Raw genomic sequence first — 22,064 nt, 5'->3', positions numbered from 1 at the left:
CTTTAACCAATAGTTTTTCATTTATTTATTTCCCTAAATTGTATGTGATTTAATAACTTGAAAGCAATACTGTGTTATCAACACAAGGCGTTTATTAATAGTACATTTTGTCTTCCGCTGACGATGAACTGAACCAGCACTGACCCTGAAAGTCTTGGACATCGAATTGTAACTTGGCCAAAATAAACATGCAGAGAGTAATCCACATTTCCCCATGTTACATCCTATAATATACTTAAAAGATGCTGTGATATTGCCAATGTTCTGCGGGATTATTCTTAAATCAGCCAATGGAATGAATGGAGTGTATTTATTCGGGTCTGCTGGCGCATAATGTAAAGATCACTTATGGTGAAAATCTGGTTTTAACAGCCATGCCAAAAAATGTACACTATAGAGAAAACACTGCTAATGTTGCTGATGGTGTGGTTTTGCTTAATCAATAGATGCAGGTTAACCTGTAGTTAAAGTGTGCATGCTGTTGTGCTTATTTGAATACAACTCTATGACCAAGTGTTTACATGTGTTGTTGTTAGTGTAAGTGTATATGCATAGCAAACAGAATGTCATGGTCACTTTATAGTTTCTGTGCTATTTAACTACTGTAAATTTGTGTATGTGAATAACTTGCCTTAAAGTTATAATGGTTGATTTATTGCTTTTATGACTGTAAGTATTAAAAATGTAATAACTAGAGCTAGTTTTGACATTGTAAATACATTTTTGTTATAAATGTTGAAAAGTTATTGTTTAAGGTTAATTGTAAACAGCTCATTTTGCATTACAAGCAAAATAATATTATTATTGTGTATCATGAATCTACATGCATTTTGAAAAGGTAATCTTACACTTCTTACAGTTTTTGCTTGCAAAGTTAAAAGTGCATGCTTACATTGTGCAGATAGTTTGTTATATTTTTCTCTTTCTGTTGGATTCAAAGAGTAATTATTTACTAAATGGTTTGAAGATTATTGTATTAAATACTTTTGATTTCAGGCTCCTGATATAGGGACATACAAGATTTGATTTCAGGCTCCTGATATAGGGACATACAAGATTTGATTTCAGGCTCCTGATATAGGGACATACAAGATTTGATTTCAGGCCCCTGATATAGGGACATACAAGATTTGATTTCAGACTCCTAATATAGGGACATACAAGATTTGATTTCAGGCTCCTGATATAGGGACATACAAGATTTGATTTCAGGCTCCTGATATAGGGACATACAAGATTTGATTTCAGGCTCCTGATATAGGAACATACAAGATTTGATTTCAGGCTCCTGATATAGGGACATACAAGATTTGATTTCAGGCTCCTGATATAGGGACATACAAGATTTGATTTCAGGCTCCTGATATAGGGACATACAAGATTTGATTTCAGGCTCCTGATATAGGGACATACAAGATTTGATTTCTGGCTCCTGATATAGGGACATACAAGATTTGATTTCTGGCTCCTGATAAAGCGACATACACGATTTGATTTCAGGCTCCTGATATAGGGACATACAAGATTTGATTTCAGGCTCCTGATATAGGGACATACAAGATTTGATTTCTGGCTCCTGATATATGGACATTCAAGATTTGATTTCAGGCTCCTGATATAGGGACATACAAGATTTGATTTCAGGCTCCTGATATAGGGACATACAAGATTTGATTTCAGGCTCCTGATATAGGGACATACAAGATTTGATTTCAGGCTCCTGATATAGGGACATACAAGATTTGATTTCAGGCTCCTGATATAGGGACATACAAGATTTGATTTCAGGCTCCTGATATAGGGACATACAAGATTTGATTTCTGGCTCCTGATATAGGGACATACAAGATTTGATTTCAGGCTCCTGATATAGGGACATACAAGATTTGATTTCAGGCTCCTGATATAGGGACATACAAGATTTGATTTCTAGCTCCTGATATAGGGACATACAAGATTTGTGCCCCTCTCTGGGAAAACCATGCGTAATGCCTTTGAGTAAAGTGTTCTTGCAGATTAGCCTGTGCAGTCCACACAGGCTAATCAGGGATGAGACTTTCAGTCTAAACTTTATTTTCATTAGAAGAGACTTCCTTTAAAAAAAATCAATACAAGGGGAAAGTATTGTCCTTGATTAGCCTGTTCAGACTATTATGAATCGTTGAGGATTGAAGTATTTCTGATAAAGAAAATTTGTTTCATATGATTGTTTGTTTCTATAATGGTATCAGTTTTATATAATACATTCCAGACTAGTCATCAAAAAAAGACTTACAAAGGTTTACGGACAGAGGTCTCTAGATCACAAAAGATGGTTCACTGTATAAAAGGCGGCTTCATTAGAGAGCGTCCCGTCACTGCACCTGATTTGAGGCGTTACGATCTACAAGCACTGGAAGAGTACAAGCGCAAGCAGTCAGCACAAGCTCAGAGGGCCATCTACAACCGCTTACACGACCTCATACAAATGGTGTATGACAAGGATAAAGGTGTGGGACCTATTGCAAAAATGTAGTATTGATATAGGATTGCCAAAATTGATTAAGAAATTGTTTCCATACTTTAAACCCTTAAATGATAATTCCAAACTATGGTTGGTGTTTTGAACATATATGGTGGGTAAGTTATACAAATTAAGTTAATGTTGTGAGGCTTAAAACATTGCACAAGACTTGCAGAACATGATGGACTTGGTCTTGATCCAGCACTTTCCTATGATTCAATTTATCTTGCTAGTGAATCGTGTTGAAAACTTGGAAAAATACCACCCAAACATTTTTGGAATCGCAGATGCAGGAGTGAGTTGATTTTATTCAGAAAACGTAATAATTTTAATTAATTTCACAATACAATTGATACCTTTCTTCGAATAGTAATGTGTGCTAAACAAAAACCTAATAAGATGAACCTTAAATGTATTTGTTTACTGTTTGATCAATTCAGATTAATTAAAAATGTTTAACAATTATTATCTTTTAACTTTTGAAAGTGTTACCCTTAACGTTTAGGTTTTCTACATTGTACACAATCAATCAGTATGTATTTTTAATAATTACCTGCTGTAAACTATTCATATTTCATTCAGATTTATCACTTCATTAAACATTCCTTGTAATTTATTTTAAAGATAAAATTCATAAGATATGAAACTAATGACTTGATTTGCTTATAAATATGGTGTTTTCCAGTAAACAGAAATGTTTATTTCCTAGTTAAATACATGTATACCTTGTAATATGAATGCTTTCTAACAGTGACCAATATTGATTGCAAGTAGTATATACAATATGATCAATAATCTAACTGTCTCTTATGTTTAAGTTTTACTTTTATGAAACAAGGCATAATATTAAGTATTGATCTGTTTATAAGCATTCAGTGATGTAATATGATAATGTTTTATTCTGTATAAGCCCCAATTAATGCCTGTGGCAATATTACATTGTTGCAATAGCCCTCAATACAAGTCCAGTTGTTGGTGTTTATTTATATATAATTATTTTTTGTAGAAACTCTTATAATTATTTTTACTTTATACCTCATTGTGATTGTGAATTACATGTTTAAAGCAATTTAAGGGCATTGAATAAATGGGCATGGGGTGAGGTTGAATGGTAATTAATAAGAGGGTAATATAATCAAGAGAATGGTATTGTAAGAAGAATACATGGTATATTGTATCATATACATACTGTCTGGCACAAAGGAACCACAGTCACAAGTAACCAATGAATATATGAGCCATGTTCTGGGAAAACAGGGCTTAATGAAGTTGCATAAAGTGTAGTCCCAGATCAGGGAGGCCACTTTCTGAATGTATGGAATGTTTGGTCTAAAGGTAAAGGAAGCCTTGCCTAATCAGAAAACCAGTTAAGACAGAAAGAGTTGTCCCTGATAAAGGTGTGAATACTGCACAGGCTAATCTACTGAAACACTTTTAGCACATGCATTAAGCCCACTTTTCCCAGAACGAGATACACAGCAAAAGTCATGTAAGTACCGAGAGCTTGTATGTGATCTAGGTATTCACAGCAAAAGTCATGTAAGTACCGAGAGCTTGTATGTGATCTAGGTATTCACAGCAAAAGTCATGCAAGTACTGAGAGCTTGTATGTGATCTAGGTATTCACAGCAAAAGTCATGCAAGTACTGAGAGCTTGTATGTGATCTAGGTATTCACAGCAAAAGTCATGCAAGTACTGAAAGCTTGTATGTGATCTAGGTATTCACAGCAAAAGTCATGCAAGTACTGAGAGCTTGTATGTGATCTAGGTGGGGATGTCCAGCCGGTGGATTTCTCTGACCGACCTGAGATACCGGAGACCAAGCGATGTCAGACAGCTGCAGTTGTCTCCCCTGAGGAGCTGGATGAGGCTCGGAGGCACCTTGAATGTCTGCTGTTTGATATAGAAACAGAGGTCAGTCATGTCAGGAGAAACGTGTGCCAGTAGTTTTACTGAATTGTGTAGAAGCTCATCAACACAGGTCAATCACATCAGTAGACAGATTGCTCAATATTTTGTATAAACTACTAAGTAGCACCGTAACTAAGGTATATAACAAAATTAACAAGTTATTTTAATGAACTGTGTAGTAAATGCAGAGGTATATCACATCAGTCAAAAGTGTGGTCAGTTTTGTTAATATTGTTCATGGTGCAGTACTCATTCATTTTAGCAATTATATGTTATACCTACATTTTATTTTGAATTGTTAATAAACGGTTTTCAACAAAAAAAATGAATTTGCGTAACTTAGAATGAAACTTTATTTTGCGCATTTATGGTGATAACTAGTATAAATATATCCAGCTACTAGAATTAAAGGTCAGTTAATTAACCAGTGCTTTAGAAATACCAATATAATACTTGTATAGGAAATATGGTCTTATCTACTTAGTTGTCAAAACATATACATGTACAAGGACACAGTTGACTTTAATTTCTTTAATCAAATCTCAATGTCATTTCAAATGATTTAATGACGTTCAATTCAAAACAGATCATTGAGTTCCTTAACTTAAGGCACACTGTAACCTTGCATGACAGGATTATGGTGTAATATGAAACCAGAGTATCTACAACCATATAATGTGAAATTGTCATAAGTTTTTGCTGTTTTGACTTCAGTTTGTATTTGAGAGTCAGTGTGAAAACACTGAATTTCTGTTATATAGTATTGAATATATATTTGGGATAATAATGCATTTACTAATAAAATAGCTGAAAAATTACTATTCCCACACCAGATTAGAGTGTCAACTGGATATTTGTAGTGTCAACTTGATATTTGTAGTGTGTCAACTGGATATTTGTAGTGTCAACTGGATATTTGTAGTGTCAACTGGATATTTGTAGTGTCAAATGGGTATTTGTAGTGTTGTGGCTATTGTAGAGATTTTGCAATTTATCATTTGAAAGACAATAATAAGATAAGTAAGTTTTACTGTACAGTCTAAAGCACTTCTATTGCAACACTTTTATATTTTCAATTTCTCATGAACAGGGTAAGATATTAAAACTTGTTTATAGGTTATAGATAAGATAAATTTGTCAGTCTGTCGTCATGCATTGTCGTATATAATCAGTTGAAATCAGACTGAGAAACAATTAATTTCTATTCATTTAGTGCATGTTAAATTGTGTTTATTTGTTGAATGATTTTGGTTGAACGACTTGTTGCTAAGAGACAGTGTGTGAACTATTAATTTTATTACCGTACAATTTGCCTTTACCAATTTGTACAGGTTGGTCGACACGAGATCACGCGTGATTCTGACATGGAGTCATTCATTCCAAAATACAAGGAGAAGAGGGATATGGAGGTAGAAAGGAAATGTAAGATTTTCGGTTTCAAAATCCTCAAAATGGTTTCTTGCCATATTGTTTAATGGAAACTTCACCTGATAAGGTTGCATTATCATTGTCTGATGAAGGCCTATTTAGGCCCCATCATCACGTTAGATCCTTACTCAGGGACAGAAAATCGTCTATAAAGATACCAAGTACTGGTACCAAAATATTGACTCAATATTTTTCAAGGGTCTGGCGCTTCCTTATCTTTCAATCTTAACAAAAATCATTTATAATTACTATGACTATTGCAGATAATATTACTCTAGACTTGAAGGTTTATATGTAAGTAACATGTTCTCATGTAATTTTGAAATCAGTGTATTTATTTTTATTGTACATTACAATATATATTCTTTTTTTTTTTTTTTTTTTTTTTATTCATTTTTTTTTTAATTCAATATAATACATACAATGTATACATGAATATATACAACATAGTGATTGTACAAAGCAATAAAGTTCAGACATGTTATACAAGATATGCTAATATGTATTTTTTTTTAAAGAGAAAAGAAAAAAATAATAGAAGAATTGTTATGAAAAATGATGAGTTGTATAAAGTCGTAAGAAAGCATACTGGACTTGTGTGTTTCGTTGTATATTCAAAATGGTCTTATAAGATTGAAAAAAAAACATACAAAAATATTTTAGAAAGATAACTTACATTAGAGTGAAATGTATATAAGTGGACAAGCATCATGAGAATTTAATCCGATTCCATTGTTGTTCAAAGTTTTGTAATGTGTCATTACTGAGGGCTATTTCTTTCTCAATCTGGATTTTAAGTTTAAGACTATGGATAAAACAATTAAAATTTGGTACTTGTTTTTTGAACTTCATGTTAAAGATGAACAAATTCATCATTATAAGAATACAATTCACAATATTATTACAATCTTTTGATTTCAATGAGTAAATTCCGAAACTTACATTTAAGAAAGATAATTTAACGTTTAGTTGCTGTTGTTCAAGAAAAGATGTTAAATGATTCCAAATAGGCTGGATGTGTTTGCACTCCCAAAACAGGTGTTCTATAGTTTCGATGTTTTCACTGCAGAAGTCACACAGATTTGAGTTAGATAATTTGCATTTAAAGAGGTATTTATTTGTAGCTATAATTCTATGTATGTATTTATATTGAAAATTTCTCAGAGTGCTTTCAATAGTTGCTTTATATGGCATGGTAAATATGTGTTTCCAATTAAGTTCATGTACTCCGAAAAGGACTTGCCATTTATTTTGGGTTTTTGAGTTTTCTGTAGGGTTTTTAATTTGTAGTGTGTAAAATATTTTATTTGTTTTGTTTTTTCTTCCAAGTATATTTTCTACGAATGTTGTTTGAGTACATGGTGTATTATTTGTATTGATTTCAGATTTAATATGTATGGGTATGCTTTTGATAAATGTGTAGTACTTCAGAAAATTATTTGAAGGTATTCCGTATATGTAGCATATATCATTAAAAGAGTAGAAATCCTTAATTCTGTAGTCATATAATTGGTCGACATATTTAATGCTTCGTTCAAACCAATCTTTATAGAAAAACGTCTTATTGTTTGAAGTTATGTCTTTATTGTTCCATAGAATAGTTTTACTGCTTGTTTGGGTTTCTAGGTTATGCGTGACATCACACCATGCTGATAGAACATCAGACAGAAATATGTTTTCGTTTGCAATTTCATGTAAGATAGATTTGCTGATGTTACATTCAAAGAGTAAGGAGTCACCATATTTTTTTAGGATTTTCTGATAGAATAATTTCCATTTACTTGTATTGGCATTGTCTAGGTATCTTTTAACCCAGCTGCATTTGATTGCATTCAAGAATGAGTCAATGTTCGTTAATTGGATACCTCCATTTTCTACAGATTGAATTAACTGAGTTCGTTTTATTTTATCAGGCTTACCGTCCCATATGAAATTAAATATTGCTGATTTTATATCGTTAATAATATCATTTGGTGGATTTGGGAGGACTGTTAATACATAAATTAATTTAGGAAGTGCAAACGTTTTCAATACTGTGTTTTTTCCGATAAGTGTAAGTTTACGGTGATGCCATGATTTTAAGCAGTTTTTAAAATTCTGTAATTTAGGTAGTATGTTTTTAAGAACTGTATCTTTTTCATTATTTGTGAAAGTAATTCCTAACGTTGTGGCTTCATCGGATGTCCAATTAAATTTCATTTCTTTTTTATATAGGACATTACTTTGTTTTAATTTACCTGCTCGTTGCACAGTACATTTACTTTTGTTTAGTTTCAGACCCGATGTCATTCCGTAAAGGGTTAGCGATTCTATTAGGTTATGGAAAGAATCGTAATTGTCGTTTAAAAAATAAGTTGCATCGACAGCAAATAGGGACTGTTTGATTTCTTCGTCAGGTTCTAGTGATATGCCTTTTATGTGTTTATTTGATTGGATGTGATGTGATAGATACTCGATGCAGATAATAAATAGCGATGATGAGAGTGGACATCCTTGTCGAACCCCTCGTTCGATGTTAAAACTGTTTGAAAAGAAGCCATTGTTAATGATTAAACTGTTAATATCGGTATAGAATAGTTTGACCCATTGAATGAGACTTTCACCAAAGTTCATATTTTCTAAGCAAGAGAACATAAATGAATGATCAAGCGAATCGAATGCCTTTTCGAAGTCTGCAAAGAATATTAGACCAGGATTATTTGAATTGTTGAAATAGTTTATGCATTCTTGGATAAGACGAACGTTTTCACCAATGTAACGTCCCTTTATGAAACCAGATTGAGATCTTGAAATGCTTGCTGGTAATACTTTTTTTATTCTGTTTGCTATACTTTTTGTTGCAATTTTATAATCATTGTTTAGTAAACTAATCGGGCGCCAGTTTGATAAGGATTCTAAGTTTTTTCCAGGTTTTGGAATAAGTGATATAATACCTTGTTTTTGTAGCGTAGTTAAGTTTTCGTTGTTAAATGAATAGTTTAGTGAATTAATTAGATGTGTTTTTATATCATTCCAGAATATTTTATAAAATTCGATTGTGATGCCATCAGATCCTGGGCTTTTGTTATTTTGCATATCTTTTAGGGCTAATCCACATTCATATTCATTAAGCAATCCGTTGCACAGTTGTTTTTCCTCTTCGTTTAAAGCATGATGTGTATTTTTAAAAAGGGTGTTATTTTCAACATGTTTGCGTTTATAGAGGGTTTCGAAAAATAAACGTTGTTCTTCTAGTATTTGAGTCATGTTTGTTATATCTTTGCCATTGACTACTAATTTGTGTATAGTTTTTTGTTCACTTCTACGTTTTTCAATGTTTGCGAAGTATTTTGTATTTTTTTTCATTGTGTTCAACATGCTGTGCACGCGTTCTTAGTATTATTCCATTGAGACGTGTATGATAGATTCCATCTAATATTTGTTTTTTAAATGTTATTTCATTTTCAATGTCGGTGGTATCATTTGTGTTTGTTTGATGCAATTGTTTTTCAAGTGTTTCAATGGTTTTGATGGTTTCAGTTTCAAGTTTGTGTGTTTCTTTTTGTTTAAATGATGTGTATCTAATTGTTGTGTTACGTATATTTCCTTTAATTACTTCCCATAAGGTGTTTGGGTTTGCATCTTTATTATTTTGAACTGTATTTAATATTTCCTGTTTTATTTGTGTTTGATATTGTGTATCCAATAAGATGCTGTTGTTAATTTTAAAGTATCCTGGGCCTCTTTCAGGTTGTATATTATGCAGTTTAAGTTCAACTAGAGAGTGATCAGTCATAAATCCTGGTTTTATGTTACATGTGTCAATAATGTTGCAAAGAGATTCAGATATTAAAAAATAGTCTAGTCTACAAAATATTGTTGGTTTTGTGTTTGAGTGCCAGGTGAATTTGCTTTCGTTTGGGTGTACTGTACGCCAGATATCTATCATATTGTAGTTTTCAATTATGTTATTTAAAATATTTCTATTTTTAGGATGAGTATAAAGGTTTCCATTCTTTTTATCTAATACTGGGTTCAGGACAGTATTGAAATCACCACCGATTATAATATTTTTATCTTGGTTATTAATTATAATGGATTGTAATGTTTCGTAAAATGTGGAGTCATCTATGTTAGGACCGTAAACGTTGATTAATGTTAGTTGTGTTTCATGTATTTTAATATCTATACTTGCTAGTCTGCCAATTATTATTTCGTTTAGGTTATCAACTGTGATCCCTATGTTACTTTTTATCAGAAAGGCAATGCCTTGTTTATTAGTATTTTGTCCACTGAGATAGATTTCTCCGTCCCTTTCATCTTTTAAGGTTTGTGCTAAAGTATGTGTCAAGTGACTTTCCTGTATTAGGCATATACTATATTTTTTTTCGTCTAACCATTTGAAGATTTTTATGCGTTTATCTTTATTGTTTAGCCCTTTTACATTTAAAGTACATAATTTAATCATTTAAAATGGTGAAGGGTGTTGTAAATGATAATGTGTGTGTGCTTGTCCGGTTGATCTTTATTTTTTTTTAAAGTCCAGTTGCTTTCTATTATAAGAGATAAGATATCCAAACATACAAACAGCGAAAAAAAGAAAACACAAATTATGGAAACAAAAAGATGAATATTCCATAGAAATGAAGAAATAAAAAAAATAATCACAAGAGTAAGAGAAAAATAATAAACGACTATATTCACTAAAGTGAACATTTTAGGGTATCCTTTCGACATCTAAAATGAACTGAATAAAAATAAAAATAGCATATACAAGTCAGTAAATATAATCATAAATCACTATTTCAAGATAATATTTAATGCAAACAACTGAAAGAAACAAAATACTTAATTATTTCCTTTTAGTCATATGTGGAGTTTTAGTAATTGAATTAATCATAGTGTATTTATTATGTTCGTGTGTGTAGCATGTGTTCATAATTTTATTTCATTCATAAAAAGTTCCCGTACATTGTGGCAACCTAGTGCACGCTAAATTGCCGCTACGGTTTACCAAGCAAAACTATAATATAATTTTAAACTGTTTAGTATGTATTAAGAGACGCCACTCTATGGCAGTCTAAAACTTTTCCTCATAAAAAGTTCCCGTACATTGTGGCAACCTAGTGCACGCTAAATTGCCGCTACGGTTTACCAAGCAAAACTATAATATAATTTTAAACTGTTTAGTATGTATTAAGAGACGCCACTCTATGGCAGTCTAAAACATGAAAATCGAAAGTTTAGACAGCCGTAATGGCCTTTTTTTAATGAAGTGTCTATGTATGTAACAATAATATTTTCAGTGGATGTGTGTATGTATTTAACAAAAATAGCAGTGTATAGCGTGTATGTGTCTGCGCGCGTGTGTGTGCTCTTAATTGTGTATGACTGTGTTTATTATAGCATGAAACGACCAATAGCATATTGTCAGCTCATGAAAAACTTATATATCTAATAGCATTGCATTACACAGTATACTATTAAATTTGACGTGACTACTGTAGACCTACATAAGTTCGTGTGTGTATGCATGTGTTCATAATTTTATTTCATTCATAAAAAGTTCCCGTACATTGTGGCAACCTAGTGCACGCTAAATTGCCGCTACGGTTTACCAAGCAAAACTAGAATATAATTTTAAACTGTTTAGTATGTATTAAGAGACGCCACTCTATGGCAGTCTAAAACACGAAAATCGAAAGTTTAGACAGCCGTAATGGCTTTTTTTTTAATGAAGTGTCTATGTATGTAACAAAAATATTTTCAGTGGATGTGTGTATGTATTTAACAAAAATAGCAGTGTACAGTGTGTATGTGTCTGCGCGCGTGTGTGTGCTCTTAATTGTGTATGACTGTGTTTATTATAGCATGAAAACAAACAAAAGCATATTGTCAGCTCATGAAAAACTTATATATATCTAATAGCATTGCATTACACAGTATACTATTAAAATTGACGTGACTACTGTAGACCTACATAAAACATTATCTTCAAACGCAAAAAAAATGTGTTCTTACAAAGTACTAATACGTACAAGGCGTAACAACAACAATGTGTGCACATATACAGTACTCATGTATACAATCGCAGCATTAAAGTAAGAACACGTACAAGGTGTAACAGCATTAAAGTAAGAACACGTACAAGGTGTAACAGCAACAATGTGTACATATATTCAGTACACATGTATACAATCACGGCAGTTAAAGTAAGAACACGTACAAGGCGTAACAACAACTATGTGTGCATATATACAGTTCTCATGTATTCATAAAGCCTGAGTAGTGCATTCGCTTAAGATACAATTAAGGTATTTATTAGTAACAATTAAATACCAATTAAATACATTTGTTCATGTAACGATTGTTCGAACTTTATGTAGTACACATATAATTTATTTAATATTTAATTTATTTATAATTTATAATATATTTATTATTTAATTTATAATGTTTTCGTTATTTATATGTTAACATGGTTTGTACTGACACTTGTACCATACGCATGTGTTAATAATTTTATTTCATTTATAAAAGGAAAATCCAGTACATTGTGGCAACCTAGTACACCCAATAATAATAAATGGTAATTATAAAAAAACACAAAAAACTTCAATACAAATATATTGTATTTTCTAAAAAGTCGCACAATAAAGAAGAGTATAAAAATACAGAAATTGTTTGCACAACTTAAATATGACTATTTCAACAACACAAAAGCAAAACATAACAGCTGTCAAAGTGTTTTCATAAGCAGACGTACGATGCATTCACCCAACGGATCAATACAAATAACCCATTATATTATCAACCGTTAGCAATCAACCTCACATAAAAAAAATGCATATTCCCTGCCTACCACTTGTTTTAACCGTTAGCTGTGAAAGGGTTATTACTCTAGATATTAGAACGAGTATATAATTTGTGGTTGATGTACCGTGCGTTTAAAAACTGTCAGTACAGCTTTAAATAGTACTTGTACTTTTTTTTAGCGTAGCTTGTGTATACGTTTACTTTTTATTAAAGTTGAGGTATCTTAAAAAATCAAAAAATTTGTTTTGACATCTATCCCAAAATAATTCTGACACGTAATGGCATTAATGAAGTAAATAATCCAATATGTTTTTACAAACATGTATGTTATTTAATTTATCGTTTATAATTTAATATATATTCTATTAACAGCCAGTACTTAAGATATATGATAATATGTGTTTTGTAGTTTCCTGTTTATGATACAAACGTTAATTTTTGTGAAAGTGTTTACTTTTACACAAATAATTCAATGAAATAAGTTCCAATCTTTAAAACTGGAATAATATATTATAGGTTAGATATTTGGATAATGTTTTCTTTGCACAGCTGAGCACTTTCTCAGGCCTGTGTACTCAACACTGATATGTTTGGAGAGGATATTGTTGATATTTGTGTATGATGGTATTTTCATTTCATGAGTGGTGCCAATTATTGATATATTTCCACCAATGGTACAGTCACTACTTACAATATCTATGTCATCTTACCACACTTGTATTGAACACCCTATCTTACACTGAAAGCCACACATTTTCTTCAGGAACAAGTTTTGCTTGATAATTAATTAATATCTAATAATAAATTAATAATTAAATAGTAATTTATTATAATTAAATTGCACTATTTCTTGCTCACCCTGACAATTTTTTTCTCAATGCTGTGGCAGAAAATATTGCATTACCTTTAGTTTCTTTATTATTGTATAATTATTCGAGCCTGTTCTGGAAAAATAGTGTTGAATGTATGTGCATAAGATGTTGTTGGAGATTAGCCTGTGCAGTCCAATTTTTATAGTATTTTTTGTTTTAAGGATGTCTTAACTAAGCAAAATTCAATCTAGTCAAAGAGTGTAATCCCTGATTATATGTTGCGGACTGCACAGGCAAATCTGCAACAAAACAGGTTCTGGTTTGCTGACAAACATTGCCATAAGGAGACAGGGAATTTTTCCATTTATACCTTCCTTTGTAAGGTGTGATATTTCACATGAACTTAAATTCTATCTACTGTAGTAGCCTTTATTTGGTGTGATATTGCCCATGTACCTACATTTTATCTACTGTAGCAACCTTTATTAGGAGTGATATTTCACAGGTACTTACATTCTATCTTCTGTAGTAACACATATCAGATTTGATATTTCACATGTACCTATATCCTTTCTACTGTAGTAACCTTTATTAGGCTTGATATTTTACATGTACTTGCATTCTATCTACTGTAGTTACACATATCAAGTTTGATATTTCACATGTTTTTACATTCTATTTTTTGTAATAACCTATATAAGAAGTAATATGTACTACATTCCTTCACCGCAAGGTCATAAGAAATACATAAACTAAATTATCACCTACATTAACATATATTATACATGTTATTTCACATGAATGTACAGTCTACCCCCTGTATACATGTATAACTCTATCAGGTGTGATATTTCAGTCCATGCCTGGCGCAATACCCCAGCTACCCAGTATCACCGACGTCATCGCAAGGATCCACGGGACAATGCGAATGACCTTGCATACCCTGTACCCAGAATACCTCCATCTCATGCCAAGAAATGTGATGCCAGGTGATTATACATCTTGATATATTTTAAGTAATATTTAAAAAAAAGTAATTGTTTTATTTTAATAACCTGTATACATATTGAGAAAAACATTGAAAGCATTTTTTTAATCAAAACTATTTGTATGTTTTTGTTCAGAGTTTTTATTTACATAACTAAAGAAATATTAACCCGTAGGTTTTTATTAATAAAATACCTCATAAAAATGTAAATAAGAACAACGATGAGAAAAAGGAAGCATCATAATTATGATATTCTATGCGTTTGTAAAATAATCAAATGATAATGATTTTAAAATTAATGCATTTCCCAGCTTACTTATAGCAATTTATTCAGTTAGGTATACTTGCAAGTGAGCTGGTTTGTAATTTGTATTGAAATATACTATACAACTGTCTAACACTCTGACATTACTAATAGAGAAAGTCAGCTAAGGCTACAGAGTTTGTAAGTATTTTAAAGAGTTGCACTGTTGGTTTGAACTCATGGTTGATCAGAATTCCATTTCTTGCTTTATGATTTAAATAGTCTATTTGTTTAAATTTTACCAGTTTATTTCATTTAAAACAGGACAGTAATTTTCATATTGTTTTTCTCTGCAAGAGTTTCTTTGTTAGATTAGTTAATATACCCAGATGATTTCAATGTATTTGTACATAGACTTTGTTATTTAAACAGAATAGTTTGCACATTGTCTATCAAATACCTTGGCAAACTGCTTTTATATTGTCACACCTGTTCAACTTGCATGATGTTGATGGTCTGCAGCGGCTCACATTGTGTATATATTTCTTGTTCATATGTGCTAAATGATAAATCATAATCTTTATACAAATTTGAATGTTCACATTTGATTGCCTTCTGTCTTAATGGTGTCAATTCTTGTTTTAATCTTGTTTTAATATTTGACGTGTTTGTATCGTGATTTTAATACATCTTCTACTTTAATACTACTGTTAGTAGGATATTTCTTCTATCTGACATTGGTTTGTGTCATTTCCGTTTCTCTCTGTACCTGATTGAATTTCCTCATAAAAGTACACATTTGAGACTTGTTTTGGGAAAACTAGGCTTAATGCTCATGCATAAAGTCTGTACCTAGATTAACCTGTACAGTCCCCGCAGGCTTATTAGTGATCACACTTTCACTTTTCATGGAATTTTTCTTTTAAAGGACATTTCTTCTACAAGAATATCCAGTGTAAGCGCAAAGTGTTGTCCCTGATAAGCCTGTGCAGACTGCATATGCTAATGTGGGACACCACTTTAAGCCCCAGCATTAAGCCCCATTTTCCCAGAATGGAAACAGTTGTTTCTTATGACCATTTTTTCCATCCATACAAACCAATGTGTACTTTGACACTGACCTTGTCTTAGAAATGGGCTGTCTTGCGGGCATGTGTCTGTGTTAAACATGTATTCTTTTTCAGTACATGTAAACCTGAATACTCATACACAAAATAAGGACATTGATTTTTATTGACTGAATAAATATAAGCTTGGAACATAATTGAACATAATCTCAAGTTCTTAATTACTCCCTATTTAGAACTATTTCAACAATCTATGGTGTTATTATTCTTATTTTTTTGCTTGCAGGTTCAGAGGCTGGTATGACATTCGTTCTAAGAAGGGGTCACACTACATTTTACTGTCTCCATTTTTAGCTGATTCTCCAAAAGGGCAGCTTTTAAAGAAAATGACCAAAATGTCCAATGCTCAAATACGAAATGTACATGGTAACATTTTATATAGAAAAACTAAAGGACGGGAAGTAGACAGGCGACCAGTCACTGCACCGGCAGTTGTTTCTATGAAAGACTACCAGTCTAGTATATCCAAGGGAAGTCATTCTGAACATGTAACGATAGGGGAGGTAACTGAAGTAATAATGCCTAAAGAAAATCAAGAAGAATGTGAAGTTGAGGAGAATGAAAGTACAAAAGAAAAACATATGACAGAAAAGGGTGAAGTAAGTCCTGATTCAGGTATTCAAACAATGACTGAGTCATGTGAAACCATCGATTCTTCAGTAAGTGAAAAACTAAAACTTCTGTTGTTAATTAATGAAAGTGCTAATGATTTAAGAGACAAAAAACCAAGAGCAACATCAGCATATGTTCATAGACATGAAAAGATGTTAAGTAATCCAGACACTATACAAGGATTCCATGCAGTAGATGACAAGCCCAGGTCAATATCAGCCCCTGGTGACAGAAGCATGGTCGAAGACATAGCACCAATCCCATACATGGATCACAGTAAGGCAAGAACTGTAAAAGTGGGCAGCATAGGGCATATTTCCTTGCTAGAAAATATCTCAGAGGCTCGCTTCTGGGAGGCTCTGGTGGAAGAGAATGGAGACATCACTAACAATAGAACAAGTGGGACAGATGAGAAACAAATACATACAGAGGGTGAAAAATCAAGGGACAATGAAAAGATTGAGGAATCACAGAGGTCCCCAAGTGGTAAGAATTTAAGAATAAATGAAAATGGAGCTACTAGTCCAAATAAGAAAAGCAGAGCCAAGCAATACCCTGAGGATGTTAATGGAAATGGAAACTTAAACATTCTTTTAGAGATTGAAGAAAAAAAAAGGATCAAGGAACTCAGAAACATGAAGAAACATTTTTTCCATAATCCGAATTTGTATTCAAAGACTCCAACAACCCTAAACCGCAGACATACTGCCAATGAATCTACCTCTCAGTCTTCAGAATTGAAGGACCGGTCCCATCTGAAGCCTTCACACAGCTGTCCATTTCAACATTCAAAACAAACCCAGTCAAACAGAACACCAAAATCTTCACAAGGAAAATACGCTGGGCTTGTTAAACGCTTAGGAGATGACATGACGCCATTCATGAAAAAACTGATGTTAAAATCTTCATAAGGATTGTCTTGTAAAAATACTTTTAATATTATTGCAGAAGTACTAGTATTATGTTACTTTTGTAACTGACATCTAATAAATCTACCGAAATTTATAAATTGTTTGCTTGAACAGAACTATAAAAAATATGAGGTCATGGAGCTGTGATATTTATTTTACTAAATAACTTCTCATGTAATGCAGACTATAGTTGCAGTGTCTCACTTGGCATACCATGATTTTTGTAATAGTTCATGAATAAAGGGCTATATACTACTGTTGTTTGTGCTATTTATTTCTTTTTAGATATTAAATAATGAAATGAAATATTAGTCTATAAGGTATGTTTTTGCAAACTGAATTACGAATTAATGTGAAACAGAATAGTTCAAAGATTGTTGAAATTATAGTTTTTGTCACAGCTTCAAGAAATAAAATTAACCCTGTACATCAGGGAGGTAAATGTCACAAATAACTGAGGCACATCACATGCCAAAAATAGACATTCATTTATTAATCATTATAACATCATTATAACAAATACTAAACAAATGAATTCTGTTCAGTGTTTCTGTAGTTTTCATTTTATTGTTTTATAACAAGTGATTGCTTATATAAGGAATAAAGCATAACATAGTATGTCTGGAAAGTGGTGGTAAGGGTGAAGCCTTTTAATCCAAATTTTATTGGTTCGAGTCCTAGTTTAATAAACTTGTCTTTTCTTTTTGTCTGTGTAAATTTGTATGTCCCCCAGTCTATACTTTGTTTTTACCATGTATGTTTCTTGGTTTGTTTGTTGCGTCAAACTTTAACATTTGCCATAACTGTAGCAATATTGAAGATAGCAACTTCATATTTGTCATGCATGTGTATATCATGGTGCTGCACATTTTGAGTGTTGAAAGGTCAAGGTCATCCTTCAATGTCAAAGGTCAAATATATGGAGGGGCATAGTGTTTCACAAACACATCTTGTTAATCTTGTTATTATACTGGAACTGGTTCATTCGGTGTTAACATTCATCCATTTAAAAGATTTCATGACCAGCTTTAAAAGAGGCAAAAATCAGTGAACAATGCCTTTAACCCTTTTACTTTGTATAATTTTCAGACTAAACACACACACACACAGAAAAAAAAAAAGTTGGTACTTGTGTATGTAACATAGTACCCCTTTCAGGTAAGTACAAACAATCTGACAGCTTGCAGCCCGGACCACAGGACCATTTATTTGAAATTAACAAGCATAAATACAAACAATAAAATATCAGAACTACATGAATACAAACTCATCAGTGATCGATCACTAGGTATTTGTGGAAGTGTCTTATAGCAACAAGGAAGTACATCTGTATCTAAGTATATTTTTATTTGAGTACCATATCAACATCATGCAATTTAAATTGCTGAATGTACACATATACATTTCCAACAACTGGTGTCTATAATAATATTGGGTTTTACTTTTCAATATTTAACATTATGGTGTTACTTAAGACCTAAGGTAACCATACAACTCTGATTCCAGAATACTAATATATTTTACTTTTTTTGTCATATACAACCTCTAAACACAAAGTATAATATTTACATTTCCAAATTTATCTACCTGAAAATGAAGCTAAATATGTAAGCAAATCTTGAAAATACATGATAAACAAGACTAGAAGCCTGTTGTAAATTATTATTTAGCATTTTTTTATGTTGAAAATTAATATAAAACTAGAAATGGCACGGCAGAGGCCGACGCGTATCCCCACGCCGCATGTTTGACCCAGGGGCACCCCAGGGTTGGTAATGGGGCCATGCATAATTGAGATTGACCGTATTGTCATTATAGAAGTTCAGTATCAATTAGAAGTGAATCAGTGTAGAAAGGAAGAAATTATAGTAAAAGGCAATTTTGGGTGGGTGTGGTCTATGTGGGCGGGGCACACCAGTGTTGGTAATGGGGCCATGCATAGTTGAGATTGACCGTATTGTCATAAGAGAGGTTTCGTATCAATTTAAAGTAAATCGGTGTAGAAATGAAGAAGTTAATGTAAAATAACCTAAAAAAATGAGGGAAAATCTCTGACCCGGCCCCACCGCAACCCCCATAACTTTTGACCCAGGGGTCAGATCAAAATTCCAAATAGTGCAGGGTCGCACATATGCTCATAGCTACCATGTGTGTAAGTTTTAAGGTTCTAGTGCTTATAGTGTAGTGGCCAGGACGGACGGACAACCGGACAGACGGCAGAGATAACCACAATATCCCCATGCTTTTCAAAAAGCGTGGGGATAATTATCTGATGAAGTCACAGTCTACGCAAGCTGTATGATGCCTCTAAGTCAGCATTCATCTTTAAGAGTTACAATGAACTTTTTGAAATTGGTTTTACAAGTGACACAATGTGTCAAGATGGTGAAAATGTCTGGTAAGTCATTTTAAAATTACATCATAAAGTTACTGTCTGTTCAAGATTAATCATGTCCAAATTTATCTTTTGATTGTTTTGAATCATGATACAGTTATTACTCACTGCAAACAATCTCCTCATTGTTACAGTTGCAGGTATAACACTACTCAAAGTCTCCTTGTTGTAACGCTTGCAGGTATAACACTACTCAAAGTCTCCTTGTTGTAACGCTTGCAGGTATAACACTATTCGAAGTCTCCTTGTTGTAACGCTTGCAGGTATAACACTACTCAAAGTTTCCTTGTTGTAACGCTTGCAGGTATAACACTATTCGAAGTCTCCTTGTAGTAACGCTTGCAGGTATAACACTACTCAAAGTTTCCTTGTTGTAACGCTTGCAGGTATAACACTACTCAAAGTCTCCTTGTTGTTAGCTTGCAGGTATAACATGCAATTCAAAGCCTTCTCATTAATACACATGCAGGTATAACACACAACTCAACGTCTCCTCATTGTTACAATTGCATGTATAACCCACAACTCAAAGTCTCCTCATTGTTACACTTGCAGGCATAACACAAAACTCGGTCTCCTCATTGTTAAACATGCAGGTATAAGACACAACTCAATGTCTCCTGATTGTTATACTTTCAGGTATAACACTATCAAACTCTCCTCATTGTAACTCTTGCAGGTATAACAAACTACTCAAAGTCTCTTCATTGTTTCACTTTCATGTATAACATACTACTCAAAGTTTCCTGATTCACTTGCAGGTTTAACACACTACTAAAAGTCTCCTCATAGTTACACTTGTAGACATAACAAACAACCCAAAGTCTCCCCCATTGTCACACTTGCAGATAAAACACACTACTCAAAGTCTCCTTATTGTAACACATGCAGGTATAACAAAATACTCAAAACATAGTCTCCCGGATGTTACAGTTCCAGGTATAACACACTACTCAAGTTTCCTTATTGTTAAAAATGAAGGTGTTACACAATATTCAAAGTATCCTCATTATTTCAGTTGCAGGTATAACACACTACTAAAAGTCTTCTCATTGGAACACTTGCAGGTACATGTATAACACACAACTCAAAGTCTCCTAATTGTTACACATGCAGGTATAACACTACTCAAAACTCATCTGTCTTAAAATTTGCTACAGATTATTTCAAAATTGTAATGCAAAATAATGAATTAACACAAATGAACATGACACACACATACACCAATCCCGAATTGTGTTTTCCATACATGCACATAACCCAATCCCCAATTGTGTTTTCTATACATGGATGATACACGCACAGACACCAAACCCAAATAGTGTCCGCTTTATATGGATGATACATGCACATATACAAAACCCCAATAGTGTCTTCTATATATGGATGATGCATGCACATATACCAATCGCCAATTGTGTTTTCTATACATGGACGATACACATCTTCTATACACTGATGATACACTTACATATACCACTCCCCAATAGTGTATTCAATATATGGATGATACACACACATATACCACTCCCCAATTGTGTCTTCTATACATGGATGATACACACACATATACCACTCCTTAGTTGTGTCTTCTATACATGGATGATACACAAACATATACCACTCCCCAATTGTGTTTTCCATTCATGGACCATACATGCACATTTACCACTCCCCAATAGTGTCTTCTATACATGGATGATACATACACCAATCCCCAATTGTGTCTTATATCCATGGTTGATACATATACCAATCTCCAATCCTGTCTTATATGCATACCCCGGTAGATAATACATATACCACTCCCCAATTGTGTCTTCTATACATGAATGATACATATACAAATCCACAATTGTGTCTTCTGTACATAGTTGGTAATATACAAATCCCCAAGTGTGTCTAGATGATACAATGTACATATACCAATCCCCAATTGTGTCTTCTATACATGAATGATACATATACCAATCCCCAATTGTGGCTTATATCCATGGATGATACATATACCAATCCCAATTGTGTCTTATATCCATGGATGATACATATACCAATCCCCAATTGTGTCTTATATCCATGGATGATACATATACCAATCCCCAATCCTGTCTTATATGCATGGATGATACATATACCAATCCCCAATTGTGTCTTATATGCATGGATGATACATATACCAATCCCCAATTGTGTCTTATATCCATGGATGATACATACACCAATACCCAAATGTGTCTTATATCCATGGATGATGCATAAACCAATCCTCAATTGTGTCTTATATCCATGGATGATACATGCACCAATCCCCAATTGTGTCTTATATCCATGGATGAT

General features: G+C 32.8%; 1 protein-coding gene across 2 annotated transcripts in view; it reads left to right on the top strand.

Moving 5' to 3' along the window:
• Window positions 1-17,589, top strand: part of LOC127841534 (uncharacterized) — a 48,293-nt gene extending 30,704 nt beyond the window's left edge. Inside the window, exons 9-14 of one of the 2 annotated variants that reach the window (XM_052370415.1) lie at window positions 2,252-2,489; window positions 4,273-4,418; window positions 5,747-5,837; window positions 14,307-14,439; window positions 14,857-14,883; window positions 16,036-17,589. In XM_052370415.1, coding sequence (XP_052226375.1) covers window positions 2,252-2,489; window positions 4,273-4,418; window positions 5,747-5,837; window positions 14,307-14,439; window positions 14,857-14,883; window positions 16,036-17,332 — 1,932 coding nt within the window. In that variant the 3' untranslated portion in view covers window positions 17,333-17,589. The remainder of the gene's footprint in view (window positions 1-2,251; window positions 2,490-4,272; window positions 4,419-5,746; window positions 5,838-14,306; window positions 14,440-14,856; window positions 14,884-16,035) is intronic. The other variant, XM_052370424.1, reaches the window with a different exon arrangement.
• The last annotated feature ends 4,475 nt before the right edge of the window (window positions 17,590-22,064 follow it).

This window comes from Dreissena polymorpha, chromosome 1 (assembly GCF_020536995.1).
Source record: "Dreissena polymorpha isolate Duluth1 chromosome 1, UMN_Dpol_1.0, whole genome shotgun sequence".
NCBI classification, from domain to species: Eukaryota; Metazoa; Mollusca; class Bivalvia; order Myida; family Dreissenidae; genus Dreissena; species Dreissena polymorpha.
This window is presented reverse-complemented; position numbering and strand designations above follow the sequence as displayed.